General features: G+C 38.3%; 1 protein-coding gene across 1 annotated transcript; it reads right to left on the bottom strand.

The window, feature by feature from the left end:
• Positions 1-3,962: 3,962 nt before the first annotated feature.
• On the bottom strand, positions 3,963-26,497 carry LOC107569979 (1-phosphatidylinositol 3-phosphate 5-kinase-like). The gene is made up of 41 exons (XM_016256165.1): positions 26,372-26,497; positions 24,765-24,955; positions 23,624-23,671; positions 23,275-23,433; positions 22,631-22,642; positions 21,710-21,819; positions 17,850-18,021; positions 17,079-17,286; positions 16,886-16,929; positions 15,942-15,943; positions 15,712-15,859; positions 15,457-15,624; positions 14,301-14,363; positions 13,560-13,689; positions 13,116-13,296; positions 12,966-13,040; positions 12,780-12,887; positions 12,527-12,667; positions 12,224-12,350; positions 10,701-11,917; positions 10,216-10,316; positions 10,007-10,078; positions 9,627-9,798; positions 9,338-9,516; positions 9,108-9,221; positions 8,911-9,019; positions 8,661-8,815; positions 8,474-8,570; positions 8,300-8,360; positions 8,077-8,217; positions 7,856-7,976; positions 7,669-7,764; positions 6,264-6,347; positions 6,076-6,170; positions 5,906-5,965; positions 5,508-5,684; positions 5,281-5,384; positions 5,057-5,185; positions 4,664-4,925; positions 4,508-4,582; positions 3,963-4,402 (listed from the first exon to the last, which is right to left on the bottom strand). Exons 2-41 carry the CDS (start codon positions 24,943-24,945, stop codon positions 4,287-4,289), a joined length of 5,814 nt encoding a protein of 1,937 aa, XP_016111651.1. The 5' UTR covers positions 24,946-24,955; positions 26,372-26,497; the 3' UTR covers positions 3,963-4,286.

Here is a 26,497-nt window from a genome sequence, read left to right as displayed (position 1 = left end):
ACAACTTTAAAGGTGATTTTCTCAATATTTAGATTTTTTTTTTACACCCTCAGATTCTCATTTATTCAGCTTTCAGATGATGCATAAATCTCAATTTCAAAACATTGACCCTTATGACTGGTTTTATGGTCCAGGGTCACATATATCAATACCTTGGCTACCACCTTAGCATCCTGAAGCCAACTTTTGCATAGGAAAGCAGCTTGCATGTTTTTTTGAAACTCTTACAAGGTTTAATTACTACGGACAGGCCCTAACCTCAATGATATATGTGACCCTGGACCACAAAACCAGTCATAAGTGTATAAATAAGCTTTCCATTGATGTATGGTTTGTTAGGATAGGACAATATTTGGCCGAGATACAACTATTTGAAAATCTGAAATCTGAGGGTGCAAAAACAAAATCAAAATATTAAGAAAATCGCCTTTAAAGTTGTCCAAATTAAGTTCTTAGCAATGCATATTACTAATCAAAAATTAAGTTTTAATATATTTACGGTAAGAAATTTACAAAATATCTTCATGGAACATGATCTTTACTTAATATCCAAATGATTTTTGGCATAAAAGAAAAATCAATAATTTTGACCCATACAATGTATTTTTGGCTATTGCTACAAATATACCCGTGCTACTTAAGACTGGTTTTGTGCTCCAGGGTCACATATATGTGATATGTTTTCAGACAGTTGGTCTATATATGTTTGTTTCCAGGCGTACCACGGTCACGCACAGGCTCTAGAAGTGCTCTTGGAGGGTCACTGCGAGGTGGATCAGGGGGATGAGGTGGGTCGGACTCCACTAATGCTTGCTGCCCTTAGGGGCCACACTGACTGCGCTCTCACGCTTCTGAACCATGGGGCCTCGTTGAGAAGCAAAGATACTATCCGTGGACGTACACCGATCCACCTTGCAGGTATTACACCTCTGTGTGGTGGAAATTACACAGCTGTGCATTTTTTTATGCAGTATTTAATACACTCAAGTTTGTTTCCAGTAATGAATGGTCATACATCGTGCGTGCGCCTCCTGCTGGAAGACTCTGATAATGCAGATCTGGTAGATACAGCGGACTCTCAGGGACAGTGAGTAGTTCATTTAATAACTTTTTTTCTTTCTTTATAATGCCACAAGGATTTTGGGGTGGAATGAGTGTGTCATGTCTTTTTACCTCTCAAATAGTAGTTATCTTAGTCAAATAAAACAAAACAAATTTGACTAAAACTGTTACCCATAAAAAACTGCTGACTACATTTAATTTTTTATTTATTTTTATTATTACTATGCAACTAATGCATTTTAAAATGCATATAATTAATTTTCTACAATAAATAAATGTTGAGGAGCTCAATTAGTATGCCATAATCAAACATGAACATGTCATATGAATACTAAAAATAAAATCAACTCCCTAATTTATATAATATTAATTTTGCCCAAGCTACGAATTGTGAACAAATCAACCAATTTATCAAAAAGAACCAGTTTAAAAGAATTATTTGTTCACTAATTGGACTGATCAAGACTTGTTCTGGACCCAGCAGCCAACAGCTCACTGAAGGGAAGTTTATCAGTGAATAATGACTTAAATTTTAGTCTGTTCGTCACACAAAACAATTATGTTGCTTCAAAAGACTTCTCCTTTTGTGTCCCATGAACAGAAAAACAGCAGCGGTTTGAAGTAATGTGAGAGCAAGTAAATAATGACAGAATTGTGAGTTTGGGGTTAACTATATATTTAAAAATGAATCTAGGACTATAATTAACGTTCCCTGTCTTCTTTTTTCTTTCCTTCTGAAATTCTTTTAATCATTTGCACTGGTTGAATATCAATCCTTTATTTAAACCGATTTCTAAACATGCTTTTGGGGGATGTTAGCAAGAGTGTTTCTTTGCTTTCCATTTTGATTCTATTTTGCTTCAAAAGATAAAGAGCTTTCAGTGAAGATGGTGTTTTAATATCTTGCCGGTCAGAAACTTTCCAAAACAAATTCAAAATGAAAATGTAAATGTAAACCACCATTTGTCTGTTTGCCTTTGTCCACAATGTGCCAGTTTCTCCACCGTGTCCAGTGCCTTGTTCTGCATGTTCAGACTGTGTTAGATTACATCAGTATATGTCTGTATGTATGTATTAGAGTGTAATGAATGTCTGAAGATGTGAAGATAAGTCTGGGTCACACCTGCCAATCGCAAGCCAATGTTTTTCACCAAGTCCTGATGTTTGTGCCTATGAGTGTGTGATTTACAATAGAAAACAGTCTTTGTACATATCAGCTCATGGACATTATCATCACCAGAGCAAAAATTGCACACAACTGTCTTATAACGGAAGCACATGGTTGATTTCTTTTCATAAATTAGATGGATTGTGAGTGAAAGGACGCAGAAGAATGAGTCAAACAGTATTATAACAGGGAAAAAAAAGCTTTGAAATGTGTGACAATCTAGATTATGGTTTCCTCCTTTATTCCAATGTTGAAGGTTCTTTGTCAGCTCAAGTTTCTTTTATAAAAATTGTATGACTATTATATAAAATGTCTTAACAGAGTTTTGTGTAGTCTGTTTTCTTATCCATTTGAAAATCCATTTAGGCTATTACAAAAATGAAAAGTGCAGGCCTGTTTTCATCAAAAGTTGTATGTTAAATTTAATTTTAATCATTATGTTGATTTCATTTAGTGAATGGACTCTCACGTATTGATACTGTATGTACAAAAAAAAGAAGAAAAATGTAAACAGCTACTATAAATTCAGATGATAAAAAAGGGGTTTTCAGAAAATATCTTGTTTCCTTGTTTCAGAACTCACAAGAAGTAAATAATAATAGGCCAAGTATTGTGTGAAAATAATTTTGCCTTTTTTTTTTTTAGTAATTATGCATTTTTACTTTTAATAAATTGAATTAAAATCACCTGTATTTCTGGGTCCAAAAAAGACAGGTGACTTTAATTCAAACGAACGAGAACGAAATTTGACATAGGTTTTTGGAGTTTAAAGGGCAAATATATAAATATTTAAAGTATAGCAATGCAGCAAATTACGACCAATCATAGGTCGATATGCTAATATGGCGAAAACGTTGTCCCAGTTGAAAAGCAAGGACTATTTGCAAATATGTATATATACATAAAACATGAAATTTCATCTTAGAAGATGAGGAGTGAATACAAGGGTGTCTTCAGGAAGAGGACCCTTTTGCTCATATTTTGGCCTAAACACATGAAGTTGGTCTAGGTTAGTTTGACGAAGGGTCCTAAATATACCAATTTTCTTTAGAAAAAATGTACACATTTAGGGTTAGGGGTTACACTTTACCTTTACTCGCTTCCTCCCTGATTTTTACCTGCTCAGTCTACGTCTGTGTCCCACAATTTCAAATTGATATACCAACTATATTTGAATGCTATTTTAGAAGAACTGTTTCATTATAAAACTCTGGTAACGTTATATGATTTACAGACCAACGCGCTGACCAAAACATTCATTCATTATTATGCCAGTCTTAATTCAAATTACTGATCATATTAATTTATCTAAAAGGTGTGAAAATCATGGTTAACTATTTGTGAAAAGTCCTAAAAAGTTTGTCTGTTGTAAGCTGTTGTTGTTGCTAGCAGTTGCGAATCGATTAATGCTTCCAAACTGTCTCTGTCATGATTTGTTGTTTATTAGGTATATATGAATCTCTTTTTCAAGTGTATGTTTCATTATACTACAGGGAATGTTACCATGAGTGTGAGTTGTAGTTATTCAGTCAAAACTCCTTTGGGTGCTCAGCTAAAATCTGAGTTCAACTCCCAATGACTATCCATGAGTGGAAAATGCAGAAGTATGTAGTTTTCGCAAAAGCCCCTAAAGAACAGTCCTTAACGATATGTCTTAGTATTAGTTTTTTTTTTTTTGCAACTAGGCAGATGTCCTCAATTTAAATATTGTAAAACTGAGACTTTTACCAGTATTAATAATCTTTAATTACATATCTCTGTACATTTATAAACGTTTACATCATCCACAGTTAACAGGTTATAAACAAACACTACTGCATAACAGGGTTCTAAAAGTTCAGCCATTTCAGTTCGGTCTGCTCTGTGGATCTTCTGGAACTGGGTCTTGGTCAGTTTGTGCACAAATCATAGAAAGAGAGGGGTTCAGTTTCACCCAGCTTCAGACAGCACTGCAGATAATGGAAGGTGCACTTCAGTGGGTCTTCCATTAAATCACTGCGAAGTACATGAGAGAGCAGCATATCCCTTTCAAGCTGTAATGTTCCCTTGTTGTCCATCAGCAGTTGAGACCAAGACCTGTCCAGTGATCAGGGACCATAAGGAAATATTTGTCCATGGCCTCACAGAAACGTGATCGATACAGCTCTGGTGACACCACCGTGGGCATTTTACCTGTCAGAAAGGAAAGAAGATGAGACATGGGTTTAAACAAGAGGGAAGAGTTTCAGCTTCTGAGAATATCATGGCTGTGAAAGTTTTAGGCAGGTATAACTGTACCTTGACCTCCAAGAATGCCAGTAGATTTGACCACCATCTCCAGCTTTTTATCCCATGTGAAAGTCCGGATATAATCTTCAAATACACAAGAGTTTTAACAATCACTAAAAGAAAAGTCCAATGTGGATTTTAAAATAACACATAAGATTTTCTCACCTATGATGCCCACAACTAGTTCATCCGTGGCATCGTCACGGCCCACCAGCAGGGAATAATCAATGATGAGGTGGCTGGACAGGAAGTGGGCGTCACTGAGGATGGCGGCACGCAGAATGGCCTTGCAGTGTGAGCGAATATAAAGGGGATTGTCATGCACCAGTTTCAGGAGGTTCTCATCCAGGAGCACCACCTCACAGCTCTCTTTTCCATGATCTGTCTTCACATTCCTGTTTCTCAGGGACCCCTTTAGGTCAAACACCTGCACAAACACAGGAACCAAGACCACGTAACAGAATGTGAAAAATCTAAATTCCCAAACTCAACAGTATTTCTGAAACACCAACTTCAGATAAGTTTTAAGTTGCTAATTTAAAGTCTCAATAAATGTACCTGTGCCATCTTTCGCCCAAAGAAGAGGTTTTCCATCACCAACAGGTCCAGTTTCTTTTCGGTGTTGTTCTGGGAGTTCTTGTAGCCGATACGGTACACTCCCAGAATCTTAGCAAGTGCTGTGGGGCGCTGTTAAACAGATACAAGAACAGTTTAGAGAGAAAAACCTGAAACGGGCCAAAAATGCTGCCTCAGACAGCCCTACAAGGTATGTATTTCCTTACTTTTTGCTGAACTGCTCCTGTGATGTGAGTAAAGTAGTGGGGTGCAAAGTCTAAGAAGGACTGGACCTCTAATCTCGGCATCTGTTTTAGAATAAACCGATCATCTGAGGAGAAACAGCATGCTTAGCAAAATACATCCAACAACCTAGAAGTCTTCACTTAATAAAAGCAACTACCTCAATATAAAAAAAAAAAAACCTTTCGTAAAGGATCTTGCACGGTCGTACCTTCAGTGGCATAGAAAACAGCACCGGACTTCCCGCCACGGGCTTGCCAGTTGACACAGTGGGAGAGCGATCGCACAAAATCATCCTCCGAGCTCTCCATAATCGCTTCCCGCATTTTATGGAACTCTACCGCGTAGTAGATTCGGCAGTAGAACTTGGCATTTGCGTCTGAGAACTCTGCATTGCAAGTATGATTTTCAGATGTCCTTATTTATATGTATACCAATTATTATTATTATTAAAAAGATCATTTATTTCAAAAATACTGTATATTTGAAAACTTCGAAAAGATAAAAAACTGACATAGTGGTTAGTTTTTAACCCGCAATTACTTAATGTCAGAGGGTCAATAATATTTACCTAAATGTTTCAATCTGCTATTTGAGGCTGATACTTACGAAGCTCGATGTGTGGGTTTCCTGTCTGCTTCTTCTGTTTGTCTCCACTTTCAGGCTCCTCTGCAAAAGATATCCCATAAACATTTAGTTTCATAAGAAATTCCATATCCGAACAAATTCTAAATGGTATTTGTAAGTGGCTAGTATTTGGTAAAGTGTGGTTAGGTTACTGAAAGGGTCAGCATCAATGCTGCTGCGGCTCAGCTGTGATGTGCTGATGTCAACAAGTTTGGCTGGGCTGTTCTTTGCTCTGCTCTCTCCAAAACTATAGATGGCAGAAAAGAAGAAATCAGCTTGCTGGTTTACAAATATACACCGAGACAATAAAGCCGATGAGGGAAATGAGTGTTTGATGTACCTAATGGCCTGAGATATGTCATCACCTCCCGTCTTTGCTGTTGTCTTTGTAAGCTCTTCAAGGGCAGTTTTATACTCTTTACAGCTAGATGATGGAAATTATAATAATGTTTTATTTAAATTGCGGAGAAGTTTGATTCATATGCAGAAATCAGTTCTTTCAAACTGTCCACTTAAAGGGGTGGTTGATTGCAATTTCACTTTTTTAACATTAGTTAGTGTGTAATGTTGCTGTTTGAGCATAAACAATATCTGCAATGTTACGAAGCTGAAAGTTCGATGCAAATGGAGATATCATCTTTTAAAATTCTGGCAGTTTAATGCCTGCAAAAACGGCTGGTAGGGACTACAACAAGTTACTTCCCGGTTTCGTGACATAACAAACCCAGATAAACCCCGCCCTCGGGAAATGGCAGCAAAGGGGGCGAGGCCATGCTGCTTTAGAGAAGAGGAAGAGAAAACTAGGGGTGCACGTAAAAAATCTATTCATACATGAATCGCGATTCTGTCTTCTAACGATTCTAATGGATTCACAAGTTTCAAAATCAATGTTCTAAAGCAGCGGTTCTTAATACTGTTCCTCGCGTCCCCCTGCTCTGCACACGCTCTGCATCTCTCTCTCTCTCTCTCTCTCTCTCTCTCATTTAGTTCAGCTCCAACAATGAACTGTTATAATTATACACTTATTTTCACATAGCTATGAGAAGCGTTAAACATGGACATGTGTGCAGTTGCCGTACTGTATTAAAGCTTTAATCAGGATAAAACCGTATATTAAAAGCTAACATAAGCAATTATGTGGCCTACCAATTAAAGCCGTGCTTGCACACGTTCTGCACGATCCTCTTCAATAATATCCTCTGCTCCTCAATTGGGCTCAAACTGATAAGCGATATTAACGACACCGTTGTTTACAATATAACCGGAGCACATTAGACGCGCACTAGAGGCGGTTTAGCCAATCACAACACACTGGGCTAGCTAACCAATCAGAGCCCATCACCTATTTCTGAGGGAGGGGCTTCATAAAAGAAGGAAATGATCAGTGCGTTTTTCAGAGAAGGGACAGAGCGGTGTGGAATAAAGGTAAATTATGTGAAAAATAATGCGTTTTTTTAAAAACGAAGCATTAACACATGTTAGACTGCACCCCATAAACACAATCAAGCCTAGAAAACAACCACTGAACCACCCCTTTAATTGAACTGGTTCACAAGAAAATTTATATTTTGCTGAAATGACGGTTCCTCTGATTGAACAACAAAACTATAAATAAACATATATAAAAATAAATACTAAAATAAAGCCTTTTAATCCATTTCAGAATAAATACATACATATTGAGATGTATTAAAACCAACATTTTCAGATCCAATTTGTAGTTATACATGTACAAAAAGCTGTACCTGAGTGCAAAGGCAATGATGGAGCTGGGCTCTCTCTCACACACGGCTATAGGAACTCTCTCGTGCTCATACATCAAATAGTGCTTGTCTGGGTCACTAACATAACAGAAAAAATAGACCTTTATCAGCTTGAGAAAGAAAATCATTAGTTTGCTTTTTAGTATCCATAATATCATAACAGCCTTACAAAGGGAAAGGGATGGGATTGTAGCTATTGCCGGGTAACAGGTTGGCAAGGATGGTTTTCATGGTGGACTTTTCCTTTACTTGACTGTCATTGGAACCAAGTAAGTGTCCATCAAACATGTCTGAACAGTACAAGAAGTAGAGAGATGAAGAGAGAGAGTAAGGCAGGTGGGATGATTATGTGTGATTTCAAACACAAGGAAGTGTCTAAAGTAAGTTTACCATCTGGGATGCTGACAGAGTCCTGATCAGGAAAAGATGGTCCGCTCGTGATGACGTCTGAAGCTTGTTCAGCCGGAGATGGTAACTGAAGAAATGAGGAAGACCCTGAACTTGACGGAAAAGTGTTGAGATGACGGTCCTCTGTGAGAAAAGTCTGTGAGTCGACTGTGTGCAACAATCAAGAGCAACATTTTCAAGATGAATAAAGAGCCAGTGAACTCACCTTTCTCTCCATTTGGGACCACAGAGGATGGGTTACGAGGAGAGGACTCCAAAGCACTCGTCTATCAATCAAAAATCAAATAAAAATGATCATGTAGTAGATGCTTTTATTTAAAGTCCAGGAGGTGGCTTACTTGAGCAAACGACTTGGTGATTTGCTAAATAAATGACTGACCTTGCTCTCATCTGATGCGGCTTGTCTGTGTCTGCCAGGGCTGGGAGGAACAGATAAGCGTTTCCTGCCTTTTTCTTGCTGAAACAAGTCCTGAAGTCTGGAGACAAGATGAAATAAAAGTTTTACTGTTCTGATGGCAGATGTTTAGTTTCAGTCTCTATGGCTCTAGTATGAATACAGTCCTCACCTGTTGTTCCAGGACTGCAGGGTCTCACACAAACCCTGCTTTTTGACCACCACTGACTCCAGCACAGCCTGTAGTTGTTGTGGCGAGTCCATCGTGCTGGTCTGCAGACGCACTTGTAGCTTCTCTATCCAGCTGCGAAGCTCTGATTCCTCCATCTAAGACAAAAAATAGTCAATTAAAGTAGCTGGACATTGGTTAATACTCTGAATGAAATTTATTTACACAAATAAAGTCCTGAAAAGAAACCCACATCTTTCTGTGCAAACATGTCCTCCATTTTTTCTTCTCTAGTCTTGCTGAAGGTGTCCGTTTTTAAAGAGGTGAGACGGTCATCTATGGCCAGGTACACCTGAGCCATCCTACAAACGATGGGGAATTTGTTAATTTAGCTGTTATCTGGAGGAGGTTTATGAGGCTGGGCAAGAGATGTCCAGTAGGGAATCTTACTTCTGGGAGAAGTCTTTGAGGTCCTGCTGCAAGTTGGCTTTAGAGGGACCCTGGCTCCTGATGATGATTTTTGGAGGAGGCAGACAGATCTCGAGTAGCCTCACTGTGATGTAGCTACAGATGACAGAAGAGCATGAACACATTTGGATTAAATGTTTGTAAAAATGTACTAAGGTACTCATATTCTGCATATTCGAATATAAAGGGATCTATATTGTGAAGATGCACACCTGAATGAAGCCACCATCTGGTTGTAGGAGAAGTACTGGTGATAATCTTTATGGATGGAGTGGCCACAAGGCTCTGCGTTGGCCCGGCGGGTGTACTGGTGACCATAGAATCGGAGCTCTAGATACTTGGCGAATGACATGGACCAGGAGTCATTAGACAAAGGGACAACAGGAGTCACCTGAAACAAAACACAGTAATAATTCACGTGAATCATACTATAGTACAAAATACCTTACATTAGTTCCGTTTAAAACAAATTTTTTAAAATCCAAATGCTCCCTGTGTTACCTGTTTACAGATACGGCACCAAGAGTAGTTGAGGATTGTGTGCTGATATCCGGGTACAGGCGAGTCCAGCTCTTTCAGAACAATCTGGACACAGCCATTACCATGCACAAAGCGCCGGATGTGGTGAACCATGGGGGTCTCACAGTACATGCTGGGGCACTGGTAAGAGGGTCTGAATCACACCCATATAACACAAAATCAGAATAAACAACAAATATGACACATTTAAATAAAGGTGTGTGTTAAAGAGCAAATACATTTTTGTGGTACTATTGGAACTGCTATCAGTAATCATGAAATTTCATTTGATTTGACTACTGAAATTTTGGTACTATGACCAACATAAGAATCAAAAATAGATGTGTGGTTTAATACATTACCTAAAACAATATCTCTCCAGAAATACGCCAAGAGTCAAGTCATTCTTTCCATAAAACTCCATTGTTACAATCCTGTAAATACATAGCTGATACAATAAAAACCTAGTCTCCCTGTTTGCATATTGAGAATATAGTCAGTAACATGCTTTGTCATACATTGTTAATACATCTTAAATTATTAAGACAATGCAAGTATGCTGAGAGTTTACCATGGACTGACACAGGGGTTTGGGGCATTATTAGACTGTGCTGAAGAGCTACTGAACAGCACACAGAGCCTCTGATGGTTGACTGGATTTAAACAGTCCAGCTGAAACATAAAAACAATTCATTTTTAAATTACTATTTTAAAACAAACAAATGTTTTTCTGCAATTTATAGGAAACATTTGGTTAGCCTCTAATGAGTAGCAGCTTAATGTTAGCTAAATTTCCAGCTCTGTTATTTGCAACCCATGTTTAATGCAAACAAATAAATAAAATAAATAACACAAATCAAGGTTCTGCATTCAACGTTTTGGGGGAAAAAAGTAGAAACCTTCATAAATTGAAAAGATAATACACCTTATATAATGAATAGTTTGACTATGACTTTTTATCAACGTTAAGCACCCTAATCACTGAAAGTGGCTCACTATTTCAGGATGTGGAATAAAGTAGCAGAATAAACATACTAGCAGACAAGAAACCCTCACCTTATTAGCCCAGGTCATTTCGTTGAGTCCTGCCACTTTATCTTCTTCACTGTCTGACTTTATTGGCGCCTTGGTGCGTGGGGTTTCACGAAATTGCATTCCTTCTCTTTGCCGAATGCGCCCCCCCTGGGCACGATAGTCAGCCAGCATGCGTGCCAGCTCCTGACTGCTGCCTAGCAGCTCTATTATACGGGCACCTGTCAGTTTGTGACAGGGCAAAATCTGGATGGTCCGTTGGTGCGACACAGTACCGTTGGTCAGGCTGCCAGAACTCGGGCCAGACTCTTTCAGCAGCTGCCTCTTGCGGCGTCCGTCCAGCTCTTTTAAGTCCTTATTCAAGAGAGGTGAGAGGTAAACCTGTTCTGGGAAATAGTCCCGGCTAGGACAACACAGTCCCGCAGCCGTGAGCAGGTATGGCTCCCGAAAGGTAATAAAGGGTGAAATGCAGAGGATAATGTCTTTTAGGTCCTGTTTAAACAAAGCTGAGATGGATTTGAGGCGGTCATCTGAAGAAGCTACATGTTCGGTCACAAACAGGCCTGTGTCATCCTGTAAGGGATCCCTAAAGAGCCGGGTAGGTGGAAGGGAGGTCTCAGAGCTGGTGCTGTCCCGATGGACCAGAGTCTCCTCCAGCTCTTTGTTCTTCTCCTCCTCACCTAGCGCTTTAATTACTTCCTGTGACGTCTCTTTTAGGTCTGAAATAAGGAAAGGTGGTGACACCGGCTGGGGAAGGCTGGAAGTGAAGGATGAAAGGGGGGTGGAGGTCTTTATAATCTCTTCCTCTCCTCCAGAGAAGGAAGCAACTGAACCATTTGTATTTATTCTGGGGCTTTCTCCATCTTTATGAGAAGATTTTGAGATGGAAGGCTGTCTACTGTGGGCATTGATAATCTCCTGAATCCCTGGCTCAAAGTCTCCTTCTGGAAGAAGCGTGAGGTTGTCATCCCTCAGTGTAGAACCATCATTATCTTCCTCTTCCTCCAAAGTGGTGCTTTCCAGGAGACATGGGAAAGAGGAACTCTCAGCCAGACTAGGAGGCATAGCAAACTCATCCATGAGGAAAGAGATCTCCAGCTGTGAGTGGTACGCTACACACACCATAAAAATGATGATCTCTTTCACCCGTGCCAGCTCATACTCTGAAGCACCACGGAGCTTGATAGTGCAGCCCAGCTGAGGAGGACACCCATCAAAAAACATCAGGGACTTCATTTCATCTGGAAACAAAAATGATCAAGTGAATTTTACAAATCTTTTTAAAATTACCAGTAAAAACAAATGACAAAATAATATGCTAGATTTGTTAATGGTTGCAATGAACAATGTTACTAAATAATTTTTTAACAATTAGCTTTCTACTGTAACACATGCACAGTTAAATATCCAATATCAACAAATACTGAAAAATGAATAACCAATATAATATTGATTAATTGCATCTCTAAAAAGAACAACTTTTATCAAAATAAAAAGAGAGTTCAACCTGACATGCATCAGAAATAAAGACAGGGATTAAGACTCACTATTTGGCAGCTGGAAGGAATGTAGGTAAAACTTGTGGCAGGTACCCAGACGAGGTTTTGTAAGAAGCTGATCCATTGAAATGACTAAATCTCCCTGAGTCATTCGACTCACACGGTCCAGGACTTGCTGTGTTGATTAAAAAGAGATATGAACTGAAACATTCACAAACCAGATCAAAATAACCCATAAAAACCTGTTTGCCATGTCCTCTCTGATAATGGCATTATCAATGGGCAGCTATGTGGAGTATATTTTTGAAGCGATGAATAATATTTAAACAACGCCTTGGAGAAGGTACTAACAGGTTTGACATTAATCACAAGGCTAATGCCGTGTTCCAGTAGCATGTCCTGAGCGATACGGGACACTGTCTTCTCCACCAGTACCAGGTTTGGTCGGACGTCAGCAATCCTCTGAACATAGTTCTTCAGAAACTCATGCTCCTGGAAAGCACAAATCGCAAATTAAACGATTTCTCAGATTCTTGTATTTTTAGTCTATTCTCTGAAGATAAGTCATGTTTACAGAGATCATGTAGGGGTTAGTGGCCGTTACCTGTAACACAATTGGGTCAATGCAAGTGAACTTTGTCTCTTCTCTGTATAGATACTCAATGGAGCATTTGAGGAGAAGGATCTTGGGGTTTTTGATGTAAGGATTCATCTGTTGAGAAAGTCCCGGCACTGTTAGCACATATATTACATGACCTTCTCTGTGGCATAATGTTCGATCAATACAAACCTTTTTGTGTGCAATATTCTTTGTGCAAACAAAGCCGTTCACTACAGCAGAGTCAAACTTCTTTCCACCTGGAATCTACGAAAAAGCAAATATTAGACATTTGTCTGGTAGAACTAGATTCATTGATTTTGCGTCCATTGTGTTCCTCACCTTCTTGATGTGGACAAACTGACGGATATCCATGTCGTCATCGCAGTTGCGCACATCCGGTCGCACCGTCTGCACAACCTGCCTCACCACAGGCACAATGATGTCACGCCAGGAGAGAGACAGTGATTCGCTGTACAGCAGCTGCTGCAGCAGTGCCATCATGTGGCTGTGATTAGCAGACCTGAAGAGGAAGCATTAATCATGATGTGTACTTCCAAAAGTCCCTAAACTCATTAAACATGTGATTTATATGTGATGCTTGTGTGACCATAAAGTAGACACTGAACAATATTTATAGTATTTTAATGATACCATGTCATTATTACATTTTTCCACCACACTTTCTTTTTAAAGTATTTTGCTCCTAATTGTACATTAATAGAAATAAACCAACCTAAAAATAACATCTTATGCTTTAAAAATAGCAATCCTCTCATATCTTACAGTAAACGCTCCATCGCTTTCTTTTCCCCATTCTCTTCCCGCAGCTGGTCCAGAGAGCTGTGATGCCAGCCGAGAGGTGTGAAGAGCATCTCTTTTGCTTTCTCCTCAACTCTCCGGTTAAACAGAGACTCTACAGAGGAAAAACCCATTAGCATTGGTGAGACAATAGGTCATGCACACTATACCATATTTGAAATAAACTGTTATTTTTACTCACCAAGGACACATTAAATTGACAATAAAGTACATACATTTACATGTATGCATTTAGCAGACACTTTTATCCAAAGCAACTTACAAAAGAGAGACAAAGTAAAGACATTTATTATTACAAATGACTCTATCTACTTAGTGCTGTTCTTCAAACTCTCTGTTCATTGAAAAATGCAGCAATGATAACTTTGCAGACCTTATGCTAAATAATTAGAATGAAGTTTCATCCCATGCTTTCTGTTGCACTTCCCATAGGTGTGATTTGCTTGTAGGGAATTTCCGACAGACCTTATGATCAAATGGTTTCCACAACAGATCAAATTTTGATTTATCTATTCATAATACTCTTTTATAATTGGTTACCATCTTTAGGTTCTTCTGACCATTCTGTCCTTTTGCTTTTACTCACCAAAATTTCGAATTAGACTTTAAGCTTCAACTTTCAAAACCATACATGTCTAAATAATTCCAAACTTTTAAATGGAAGTATTGTAACAAATTACAATAAAGGATGCGAGAAACGATTACCTTTAATGAAGGCATCACTGATGGATATATGCTGACCTCCATCTTCAGAGAGCAGGACTTCCGCTGACGTAGAGAGAGAGAGTGCATGTGAGACAGAACAGCCAGCTGTAGACATCAGAGTACACTGAATTATATAGATTTAACATATAATTAAAATAAATATTAATTAGAGTAAATGCTGCTATAAAACCATGCCACAGTCTGGTACATGACAGTGAATTAGCTTCAACAGTAATTTTGAGGAAGTGGAAGTCAGTGTCACTGCTTTGCAACTGTGAGGCACGCATGACGTAGCAGCAAGCCATGCTTGTGAGGTAGTATGACAAACTGGAAATGTATTAATATGAAATGCTGTACTGGGAAACCATGTGAGGCTGGGAAGGGAAAAAATAATTCATGCTGGATATATGCCATAGTTAGGGCTGCTACTTCAATTGTTAATTATAGTTTTGAGGGTCGGACTAGTATTGAATGGTGAGTCTCAGATCAGCAAGACATTGGTTCTGTTCCACACCATAGTGAGTTGTCTACCTAGAGTAGATGAGATTTAAAGACATCAACACTATGCCCTGATGTAAAGCCTGCTACAAATATAAAGCAGTAAAGTTAGGCGGTCTCATAAGATGCCTCATTTTAGCTTCAGTCTAAGGCAGTGGCACATGTATTCTTGAAGCATAAAGCAATACCAGAATGCATAATCCCAGATAAAAAAAATTTTTTTTGATCAGTTAGAATTTGTTTAAAAACAATAAAAATTAATAATAAATACAATTAATTTTGTGCTTATTAAAGAGTTCATGTTATACTGTTTATTTATCTTTTTTAATTTTTAATTTTTTACATATTTTAAATAAATTGTTCATAACTTAAATTGTAAATCAAGACTTTTTTTTGCACATTTTAAACCTACTCTTTGACCCCGAATATTAAATTGTTGGACCTTTAATAAGTCATCATTGAGGTGTCTTTGGAGTTAGCTAGGTAGCTGCCTATGTAGAGTGAGGCAGCTCAGTAGGGTTTGGAACAGAGCCAGTGAGTTAGTGCTGCTTTTGAAGCAGACTGAGGCAAACCAGGATGGCCAATGGGCCTCTCCGCCTCTCCTCACTTGGTGCATGGATGTCGGTTTCTGGGGTGAACGGGTCATGGGGCTCCATACTTTTTTGCTCGGCTGGGTAAGGAGGCACATGTGGGTACTTGGCCTGCTTCTTGATGTGGAAATTGACATTGTCCTGCTCCATGTTTATGTTGATGGAGGCGGCTGAGTCACTGTCCACTGCAGAGTGGAAACTGCTGACAGATGTTCTTTTGCTGGGGCTGGCCGAATCTGAAAAATTGTGAGAGGGGGCCAGCAAGTTGGTGAGGCAATGATTTACTGACTGCTATAGGATGTTAACATTCATGGGATACTTACTCGGTGTGACATAGTCATTGTCATCAGCTAGCTGCTCAGTGTCACTGTCGTCAAACTTGATGTCTTTAAACCATGAAGGTTCGGAGTGTCCCTCCAAGGAATTCACACTCTCACTGTCTGGAGAAGGAGTTTCTGAGAACTCTGTGCTCTGAAATTCAACAAGCACATTAGTAATGTGATGACTAAATGATGACAAAATCTAAATCAGTACGTGTGGAGGACAGAGGAGCCTCTTAAAGAAGAAGTTACAGGTCTGTGAGAGCCAGAAATCTTGCTTGTTTGTAGGTGACCAAATACTTATTTTACCGAGGAATTTACCAATTAATTCTTTAAAAATCCTACAATGTGATTTTCTGGATTTTTTTCTCATTTTGTCTCTCATAGTTGAGGTATACCTATGATGAAAATTACAGGCCTCTCTCATCTTTTTAAGTGGGAGAACTTGCACAATTGGTGGCTGACTAAATACTTTTTTGCCCCACTGTATGTGTCTGTCCACCCTGTCTAAATACTGTCTGCCAGTCCACAACGCTAGTAAGGTGAATCCCAAGAAAACATGCCCAGATCATATTTTACTCCAAAAATAAAAAAGTAAAAAATAAATACTTGTTACAGTGTAATTAGACATTTAAGTACGGAGTAATATTAATTAACATGTACTTACTGTATGGTTAGGGTTAGGATCAGGGTTTGGCTTAGGGTTACTTGCATGTAATTATGCATAATTAATCGTTATTATAATAGTAAGTACAAGTAACGTGTAACAAGGACACCTTAAAATAAACCAAATTACATTTTGCATAAAGAAAATTTAACTTTTTAGGACAGTGAGTTTTTTTGTATTGTAACTACTTTCATGCATTAAGCATGAAACACTTTTAGTTATTTTTTGCAATTCTAATTGTTTTCTCAAAAAAAAATTCTTTTTTTAAATGTATGATTTTTGGGGGTGAAATTTAACTTTGTTTATAGCAACAATTTTTTCTCAATTTAAAACAATTTTAACAGCAAACAATTTCAATGGATATAAACATCAAAGAAATAACATCTAAATTGTACACTTTTCCTTGTACATCCCATTTTATTTGTTAACTACAAATTTAGTTTCTATGCTTTAGATGAGGAACAGAAGAAAAATCCTAAATCATCAGGCAGCTACTTGACTAGATGGAACTATAAGGGCCAATCCTCCAACAATCCTCAAGTGAAAGAGATAAACTGTGAGAACAATGATCATGGTAAGAAAGCAGAGTTAAAACATAGCAGAGAAACACCAGAGGGATAAGGTAAAGTGAGCAGGAACAATGGAATAGATAGTGATATGTCCTTATTCCCCGCCCCATTTCTGATTCTCTCTGTGTTTTCACCTTTGCCAGGCCAGGTCCTCTTCCAGGAAGATGTTCCGGCTGGCTTTGCGGCCCCCCACAGGTGTGCGTGGTTCGGTGGGCTCCAGAACACACACAGAGCAGGGCGAGTCTGACAGGGCGCTGAGATCTTCTCCGATGGAGCTTGAGTCAGCTGAGTGAGCGTAGCTCAATGCTATTTTACGACAGTACGTACAAGCCCGTAAATCACCTGCAGTATGGGGGGAAAAAAGCCAAAAGAGACAAGATTAGAGAAGTTGGACAACCAAGATCCCTGGCAGAGATCAGTTTGAACTAGTGTACCCTGTAAAGGTCTACAGCTAAATGTTTGGGGTCCAAAACCAACCTGAATATAAGAATAACCAAAGTAAAAGTTTCTCAGAGAATGTAGTGATCGTCATAATTAAAATAGTTCAAATGAGTCTACAGCATAAAATATCTGCCAAATTAGTACTGAAGAAATTGTTTTGCTTTTTAGGTAGATACCGATTCCTCCTAAAGGGTCAAAGTGCACAGACACACATTCTTACCTTTTTCAAAATCAAACCAGTTAGTCCACAAAGTTCAAAAGTCACTCTACAACCCATTTAAATCAAAACCCAAAAATGTCAAACCACCGCAAACACACGCAGCATGCTAGAGGTAGTCTTACACTTTAATCTGAAATAGCTGCTCATCTTCTTGTCGAACACCTCTTCAAAGAGGCTACGTCCACAAACCAGCAGTCAGAATGAGACCCTTGCTCCCCACAGCGAACACCACAACAACACTCACCCGTATAGCCCATGAACTTGCCAGGAATTTCCTGGTTGCAGCATCGGCTGCAGAAGATTTGACCGCAGAGTCGACAATGGTGACGGCGTCGAAAGGTTGTGAATTTCTCGTTGCAGTCATAACACTCCTTACACTGGCTGTCCGGCATCCAGTACTGTTTCAGATCACTGTCCTGGAACAGAAAAACATGATTAATATCACCACTTTTGTACTCTGTGGTGTATTCTGGAGAATGTGGGTAGGCTCTTTTGTCTATAAGCTTAGGCTCATCTGTATAAACTAGGGGTTGCACCGACTAATTGACTAGTCGACTTCAATGCTCTGCCATGACACTTTAAAGGGGTCATATGATGCGATTTCAATTTTTCCTTTCTCTTTAAAGTGTTACAAGCTCTTGATGCATAAAGAAGATCTGTAAAGTTGCAAAGACTAAAGTCTAAAAACCAAAGAGATATTCTTTATAAAAGTTAAGAGTCAACCACGCCTACCTAAAACGGCTAGTTCTAACATTTGCATAACACCTCCAAAATGTTCACGCAAAGAAAGAAGGTGTAACTTTTATTCTCGTTGTAGTATAGTGGGGTCATATGATGCGATTTCAATTTTTCCTTTCTCTTTGGAGTGTTACAAGATCTTGGTGCATAAAGAAGATCTGTAAAGTTGCAAAGACTAAAGTCTAAAAACCAAAGAGATATTCTTTATAAAAGTTAAGAGTCAACCACGCCTACCTAAAACAGCTAGTTCTAACATTTGCATAACACCTCTCAAATGTTCACGCAAAGAAAGAAGGTGTAACTTTTATTCTCGTTGTAGTATAGTTGCTGCCGCCATGTCGTGAAGGCGCTGTGTGTTTCATTGTGAAAGCGAAACTACTTTGTTTGGCCTTCCAAAAGAGGACGATATCCGCTTCGTCATGCCTAGAGCTGATCTGTGCTGGTAGCTGAGGAAATACATCAACTTCGCGCTGTGGATCGCCGGATCGGCTTTCACCGTGGACGAAGCAGAGTTCAGCCCGGGGTCGTCACATGTGGTTGCCGCAAGCCCGCCGGCCGCACTGTTCTCAAGCCCGCCCGCCGCTGCTCACTCAAGCCCGCCGCGTGTGACGCTGTGTGTTTCGTTGTGAAAGCAAAACTACTTTGTTTGGCCTTCCAAAAGAGGACATGACTAGAAATCAGTGGTTAAGTTGTATTTTACAACACTGTTCCAGAACAGTTCAACCCAAATATTCAGATGTGAGCAGCACATTTTATGGAGGACTACAATGCCGGCTGTTCTGACTCACAGAATTTAAGTAAGCTTTTTTTATATTTAAAGAATTTGCCACTGATGATTCAAACGCAAGTTTTGGGCAGTGTAGAGTAGCGCTTGTTGTTTGTCATTTCTCTGATCACAAATGCAGACAAGGTTTTATGTTTATGCGACGCGATGCAATGCAACGTGTAAAAAGACCGTATAAGTCATTATAATCCGTAATTATGTCCCCACTGGATGCAACAAATGCCTCGTTTATAATGGGTTTTAATGTTTTTGTCTCGTCGCTCCGGCCTGACAGGGCATTACAATATGGTAAGGGGCGTAACATTTCCGTCACACGCTTGAGGTATTCGGCCAATCACAACGCACTGGATAGCTGGCCAATCAGAGCACACCTTGCTTTTCAGAACGATGAGCTTTGTAAAAATCTACGCATTTCAGAAAGGCAGGGCATAGAGGAGAAACAATAATGTACAGTATGTGGAAAATAATGTGTTTTTTTTTTACCTTAAACCACATAAACACATAATACCCAAATACACAAAATAATGTTATTTTTAGCAACATTATATGACCCCTTTAAGCTTGACGTGGACTAGTCGCTGGTCCTATAGAGGGCGCCACAGGATAAGAAATCTTTAAAGGACTTCCACATTTACGCTCCGTTTCCAAACAGTTCAAATGACAAATAAATGCATACTCTGAATGCGCTCCACAATACATGTGTGATTATATTACTGGATGCTCGAAACTGAACAGGTGAATGCACATTTTAAACAGCTTATTGTACAGATAAGTTAATCGCCGTTCTAATCTAATGCGCTGCTGCACTGTAACGCACACACATAGGCTCGTAGACAGTAGCTCGTACATCACGCACAGAATCATTCAGCGCGGAAATGTAGCCTATTGTCAACTAGACTTGTGCCGGTATTCGGTAATGCGATATATCACGGTAATGAAAATGCACGATATTGTTATCGTGGGCACTTCTAAATACCGTGAATAATTATATATTACAAATTATTTAGAATTTTGAATGCATTTTAAGAATACTTTCCCATCAACTGGTCAAAATGCACAACACAGATGTATGCTGCGTGAAAGAGGCCTGCGCACTCTGACGTAAACAAGGCGGACGAGAAGCACATGACGGAACACGTGAGAGACGCTCTGAAGGAAAGCGCACTTTCACTCTCTGACAGCAGATGGCACTAAACTGCAGAAATAATAATAATAATAATAATTCATTTAAATGCAGCCGTTACCCCGGAAACTCTGTAAACAAAGCAGCTGCACTACTTTCTGTTTCTGAAATGATTTATGTTTAAATGATTTAAACAGCTATTCAGATTTGTGTATTTGCTATGATGTTCATCACAGCACCAAATACTTAAATATTTAGACTTAATAGACTATTTATTTTAAAACTTTTTTTACATTTTAATCTGGACTACAACATGCACTAGATATTGTTTGAAAGTGTTTTGATTCTTTATTGTTCGGTCACATGTTACATTAGGGCTTCATTATTTAACATTATTTAATTAATTAGTTAACAAACTGCCAATGAAAAATTCTTCTGAACATTCATTAATCTTAGGTATTTCAATATTTAATAACAGGTTGTTAAAATCGAAAGTTGCAGCTGTGGTGTTATTTAATGAGCTAACGTGAACTAAGACTTGTATTTTTTAAACAAAGATTAATAACTTCTGTAGCAAATGTAGGTATTGCTCATTGTGAATGTTAATGCATTAACTAAGGTTAACTAATGAGGTCTTATTGTAAAGTGATACCTATTGGTTTTTATAGTTCTTTTGCACTTTAATCTGTGTAAAACTTTTAACTTTATAAATTTTTCTGTATTGCTTTATTGCATTTAAATGTTCAGTTATTTTTGTTATAAGAAAAAAGTTATTAAACCTGTTATACTGTATTATGACAGCACTTTTTTAAAACTCAATTTCAATATCGTGATAATACCGCATACCATGATAAAAGCATTAGCAATTAATCGCAACATGAAAATTTGATACCGGCATATCCCTACTGTCAACACTGTTCTGTGATTTCTCAATAAAATAGCTTAGAAACTGAAAGGCTCTAGCATATATTTCTTAATAACTAAATCCCACAGCTTCACTACTAGTAGAGAGATGCTGCCAGGTAGAATTAATTCACACGCAATAGCTCTCACTAATGCATTCATATGAATGCAGTCTTTACTGTGCTACTTTTATCTGTATCTGATTTAGAACGAGCAGAAATCGGTGAGAAATATAACGACCCAAAGACAAAAGAACTGATAAAAAGCTGTTATAGGAGCAATAGCCATGTGGGCAGCACTGTGTCATATGCCATAGCTGGGCACAAGCTGTTTGTCACAGCCCCAGACTTATTTGTTCAGTAATGACGTCATCGGCGACTAGTCGACTTTGACGCGCCTTTCATCACATAAAAGTCGATTTAAAATTTTTTTTGAAGTCGTTCAACCCCTAGTATAAACACGCAAAAAAAATACTCAAACTTGGGATTTTTTTTTTTTCAATGACATTCATCTTTAAAAAAAATACAGATACAGCTAGTTCACTGGAAATCAATACCTGACTTTTCCCTTCCATGATCTCCTTGAGTCTCTTGAGGACTGTGCGTAGCTGGACAGCTGTTCGGGGATCGTGGCTGCCCAGAGGAGCTTCGGATTTCCGTCGACCCTCTATAATTGCAAAGAAACAAAAAAAAAAGCACCAGTCAAATACAAAACAAAATTTTTTTAAACTTACTCTAAAGTACAATATACAGGTGAAAATGCATGACACACATGCTCATTCAAAACCAAAGCCTGCAGTCAATTATCCACCAGCACTCTTTATCCTGTAAATGATTGCTTACGTCAGCCGCCATAGGTCAGCGAGGATTTTCAGGAAAATTTTGATTCTCATGAGTAGACTATGAATGAATAGAAGCATGTGGAATTACTAAGACCAACAACTAAAGCTCATAACCAAAATGTTCAGCTCAAACCGTTGATGCATCCTTTCACATGCAACAAATGTGGTTAATTTAAAACTATACGCTGCAAAATTCATATTCTTAATCAGTATTTCTGTACATTTTTCCAGTAAGCATATCCAAACATCCTTAAAACTAAATAAATATAACGGAGTGTAAGATTCATGTTTTCAGAGAAACAAGTTTACCTCGACACATTTGACAGTTGTTTTTTGGGGGATGACGAGGGTTATTTAAAACAAAACAAAGCGATTTGACAGCGTGTTAAGAAAAAAAGAACCTACTGTAATTAAAGATATATTCTCTGAAAACAAATCTTAGTATATTTGTTTCTCAAGAAATTGTTTCTTCTTCTTTAAGGATTTTTATTTCTAAAAAAACCAAAATACTGATAAAGAAAATATTTTCTTTTTGCAGTATACACACAAAATTCAACTCGATGTTGATGAATTGAAGCATTTTAGCTCTATATGAAACTGACTTCATACATATGAAATAAAGTAAAGAATCCTCACCTTCCCAGTCCACTGTGAACAAAAAGGAACATACAACAACTTTAGCCTAAAAGATTTCGGCACATGCAATATTTTATCGTAAAACTCAATCAGCACTCACAAAATATTCAGCTTCTAGTCATCTTGAAATCATCTTGCAACTTCCAAATAAAAAGTCATGGTTCACAATACTTGTTTACCACTTGAATTATAGTCATAACTCCAGAATGTAGTTTTCCAGGTTTACAGCCGAACAAAAACTGTTTACGTTGCCTGTATGTCCGCTAATAGTAAATGTCCAGTGGCCCTCCTGAGAGTGGTATGGATCATATGAGGGCAGAGTCTAGCCTTCGAATCACTGTTATCTTCAATGATAAACCCTGTGAGAACCACGCTGCCGTGACTAGTCATCAATCAAAGAGACCACTGATAGGATTGGCCTTTCTAACTCTAGCAAGCGCATGTTTTGAGGAATACAGAACAATGGTTTTGTCTACGGAAAAAACGAATGACTTTTAGCATTCTCTTCTATAGAAGAACAGATACAACGTAAAAAAAAATAAGAAATAAAAAATAAAGTAAAAACCTAGATGATAACTGTGGACAGCTGAAAAAAGACAATTGTGTACAAATATACAAGTATATGCAATCTTGTGTTTTTGTACCTGAAGCAGTGGATGTTCTTCTGAGAAGTTCTGAATGTTTCCTGTGGGGTTCGGAGCCATGTATAGAATGGGAGGGACTTGCCCAGTTGCGGCGTGGCCCCTGCGGTGATGATGAAGCCGACTGACTTTTCTCGGTCACTGAAGGAGCCCGTCCTTCCTCTGAACAATTGAAACCAACAGAAAAGCTCTGTCTCCGTCAAAAGGTAGAACATTTCAAATTTTGTGCTGATTGGCTGATTTAAAGAAAGAATTTGCATTGTGTTGACATTTCTTCTTTTCCCGAAATAATTGTTTCCCCAATTACTAATTTTTTCTTATCCTTGTATTTCCGTACAAAATCTAGACTTACCAAGTTTAGCAAGCTTTTTTGCTGGTGCAATGTTTGCACCTGTTTTTTCTAAAAGGAATGAAAGGGAGAGATTAGAGAGTTGACCACTATAAAATTAATTTAAAATGTTATGGATTATCATACTGATTAACTGTAAATCTAGATACATCAATAATATTCAAAGAAATTAAATTTGAATTCCTGACATTTCTCTGTTGTAGTATGTCAGAGTATTTCTTCAGCTCCACTGACCTGATCAATTATATTAACTAAACAAAATTATCAAATGTCCAACACAAATGCAAACGTTGAACTTGTTAAATCCACTAGAGTATCATCTATTTCATAATTAATGCACATGCAGTAGGAGTTTCCCTTTTCTAAAGTGTTCTTAGGGCACATCATTTCCTCACAGTAAGCCATTTACTCCTTAATGTAAAGTGAACTATACTTTAATAGAGATTATCAATTCCGTTTAGCCCTAACAGGATGCACTTAAATATTATTTTGTATAGCTTTATGTCTTATTATATAATTTCATATTAAAGGGTTCACTTTCACTCTTGTCCAGCAGCACTTCCAGCAGGAATGTTCTGTTGATATTATACACAGGGGAAAAAAAAAAAACGAGAGTAAAATAAAGAAACACATGAAAGCATGCAGAATGGGCACTGTGTTCTTGGTACATTTTGAGCAAAATCATATGACTTTATTTCCAAGATCATATGTTTATTTCCCTCCACTGACTGTTCAATACAATTCCTACCACTGGCTTTCTGGAATTTTCAGTAGAGCACATACTCTAAAAACAGAATGGCTACTTCATGTAACCTTGTACTTTTATTCCAGAAATCAAATTCATGTTCAAAAGTCAAGTTATTAAAATGCTACACATTTTTATGCTTTAAATGTGCAACCAAACAGTCAATCAGGAATACAAAGTACTATGCATCCAATTTCCAAATAAGTGCTATCGACCCATTAAAAAAGACTCCATTCACATAATTGCATAAAGCAGTTTTTAATGGAGGATGATATTCATGAATCGGTGTTTGATGGCAGAACAGTGAACCTTTGAAACCAACTTCATGGTTTTAAAAATAGGAAATGCAGGTGCAGATGTTGATTACGACACAATGGCGTGAAAACAATTCTGTTTCACCTTTGCTGAAGCGGAACAGACTGACGAAGGAGCTGTAGGCAGAGCGCAGGGGCGGCTCGTCCTGCTCGGGGGTCAGGGGTTTGAAGTGTGTTAGATGGGAGGGACTGCTGGGAGAGAGTGGCGGCTCGGAACTCCAGTCCATCGCAGAGGACGAGGAGGAAGCCTTGTCTTCAGCAGCCATGTCACTGCCCCTGAGGGACAATCCAAACCAGACTCAATCCAATTCCAAATACAATAATGTATGTTTGATTATATTTGTGTACTAAATAAACACTGGGTTGGTACGCTCAGTGTCTAAATAGTGTTTAAATAAATAATGTCTCAGTAATGTCTAAATAAACCCTGATGTCAGTAACTCTAGGCTAAAGCAAAGTCAATGTAGAAGTCAGTCGTGTGAGCTATATAATGTGAACCTCACTACAAAACAATATAAATGAAGACATGTAATCACACATACTGGCTGACTACAAAACATAACGTGACCCAAAAAAATAAGATCACAAGGCAGACTGTAAAAGAGAAGTTCCCTTTATAACAAAAGGACTTCTGCACAATGTGATATCAGTTAACTTTGTCATTTAAGAAAGATTGATCAAATCTGTCCTGAGCTTTGTAGGCATGTCAGTGAGAAAGTGCTAACCAATCACTACAGCATTTATTATCTATTAGACACTCATTTCAGAAACAGGATTGGCACTTTACTAACTAGCTGTAAGTGGCCAAGTGATAAGGATAGAGGAATGGCACAAAAAGGCCGGGAAATGAAAACATAACACAAACACGAGTTTCAATATCATGTGATTCCTAGAGAACTGTACTATGGCGAAGGCCTGCTCATGAATAATACCTACTTTATACTGACGTTCCGGTAAGAGCGTCCAATCAACTAACATACTTAATATTCATGAGCCAAACCTTCGTCTTTGTTAACCAGCCACCTGACGAACGCCAGCGTGCCAACGTCTGCCTTTCGCCCAATCAGGTAAGCCAAACCCGATACGTCATTAACATTCAGGAACCACGCCTTCGCCATAGTAGGACACGTAAACTCGCATTACGCTGGCGGTTTATTATATTTATTTTAATTATATACACGTTCAGCTAATTTTACGACTGTTAACCATACATGTGCATTATTATTACAAACACGTTAGAAGAGAGCTCTGCTCTGTTACTGTTTTAGCGAATTCATAACAGATCATGTGTGAAGTGGATGAGACACAACATAAATAATCATTTTAACGTAACGTTATTGCAAAATGCTCATTAGCGAATATACTAACATAATAGAATGCAACAGAGCAAATAAAAACAGATAAATACTGAGCTATGTTACATTTAAGCAGTGATGCTGCCGTGGACTGTTGTTATCTGAGAGTATCTCATCCATTTCATCTGCTAGGCTTAATTGATCATTTAGACACATTCAGTTTTACTTGTGGTTATCTTATCATATATATTTAACACACACGTTAGTTTCCGACAACAATGTCAAATTTCCTGTTTCATCTATTAAAGGCCCAAGTAAAGTTAGCAAAGCTAGCTGTCTGATAAACTAATACCAACATGCATGTATCATCAAAGCATAACATAAATGTTAGACGTACCTGTACCGCCTTTTTTTACACCATGTCTATGTCAGTTGTTTAGAGATGTCATTAATCCTTAATTTATTTAACCGAAAGACATTTTCCGTTAATTCCACCCTTGTGATGTTCGGCGACTTGATCAGA

The sequence above is a fragment of the Sinocyclocheilus grahami genome, unplaced genomic scaffold (genome assembly GCF_001515645.1).
Source record: "Sinocyclocheilus grahami isolate Dianchi unplaced genomic scaffold, SAMN03320097.WGS_v1.1 scaffold28.1, whole genome shotgun sequence".
Classification (NCBI taxonomy): Eukaryota; Metazoa; Chordata; class Actinopteri; order Cypriniformes; family Cyprinidae; genus Sinocyclocheilus; species Sinocyclocheilus grahami.
This window is presented reverse-complemented; position numbering and strand designations above follow the sequence as displayed.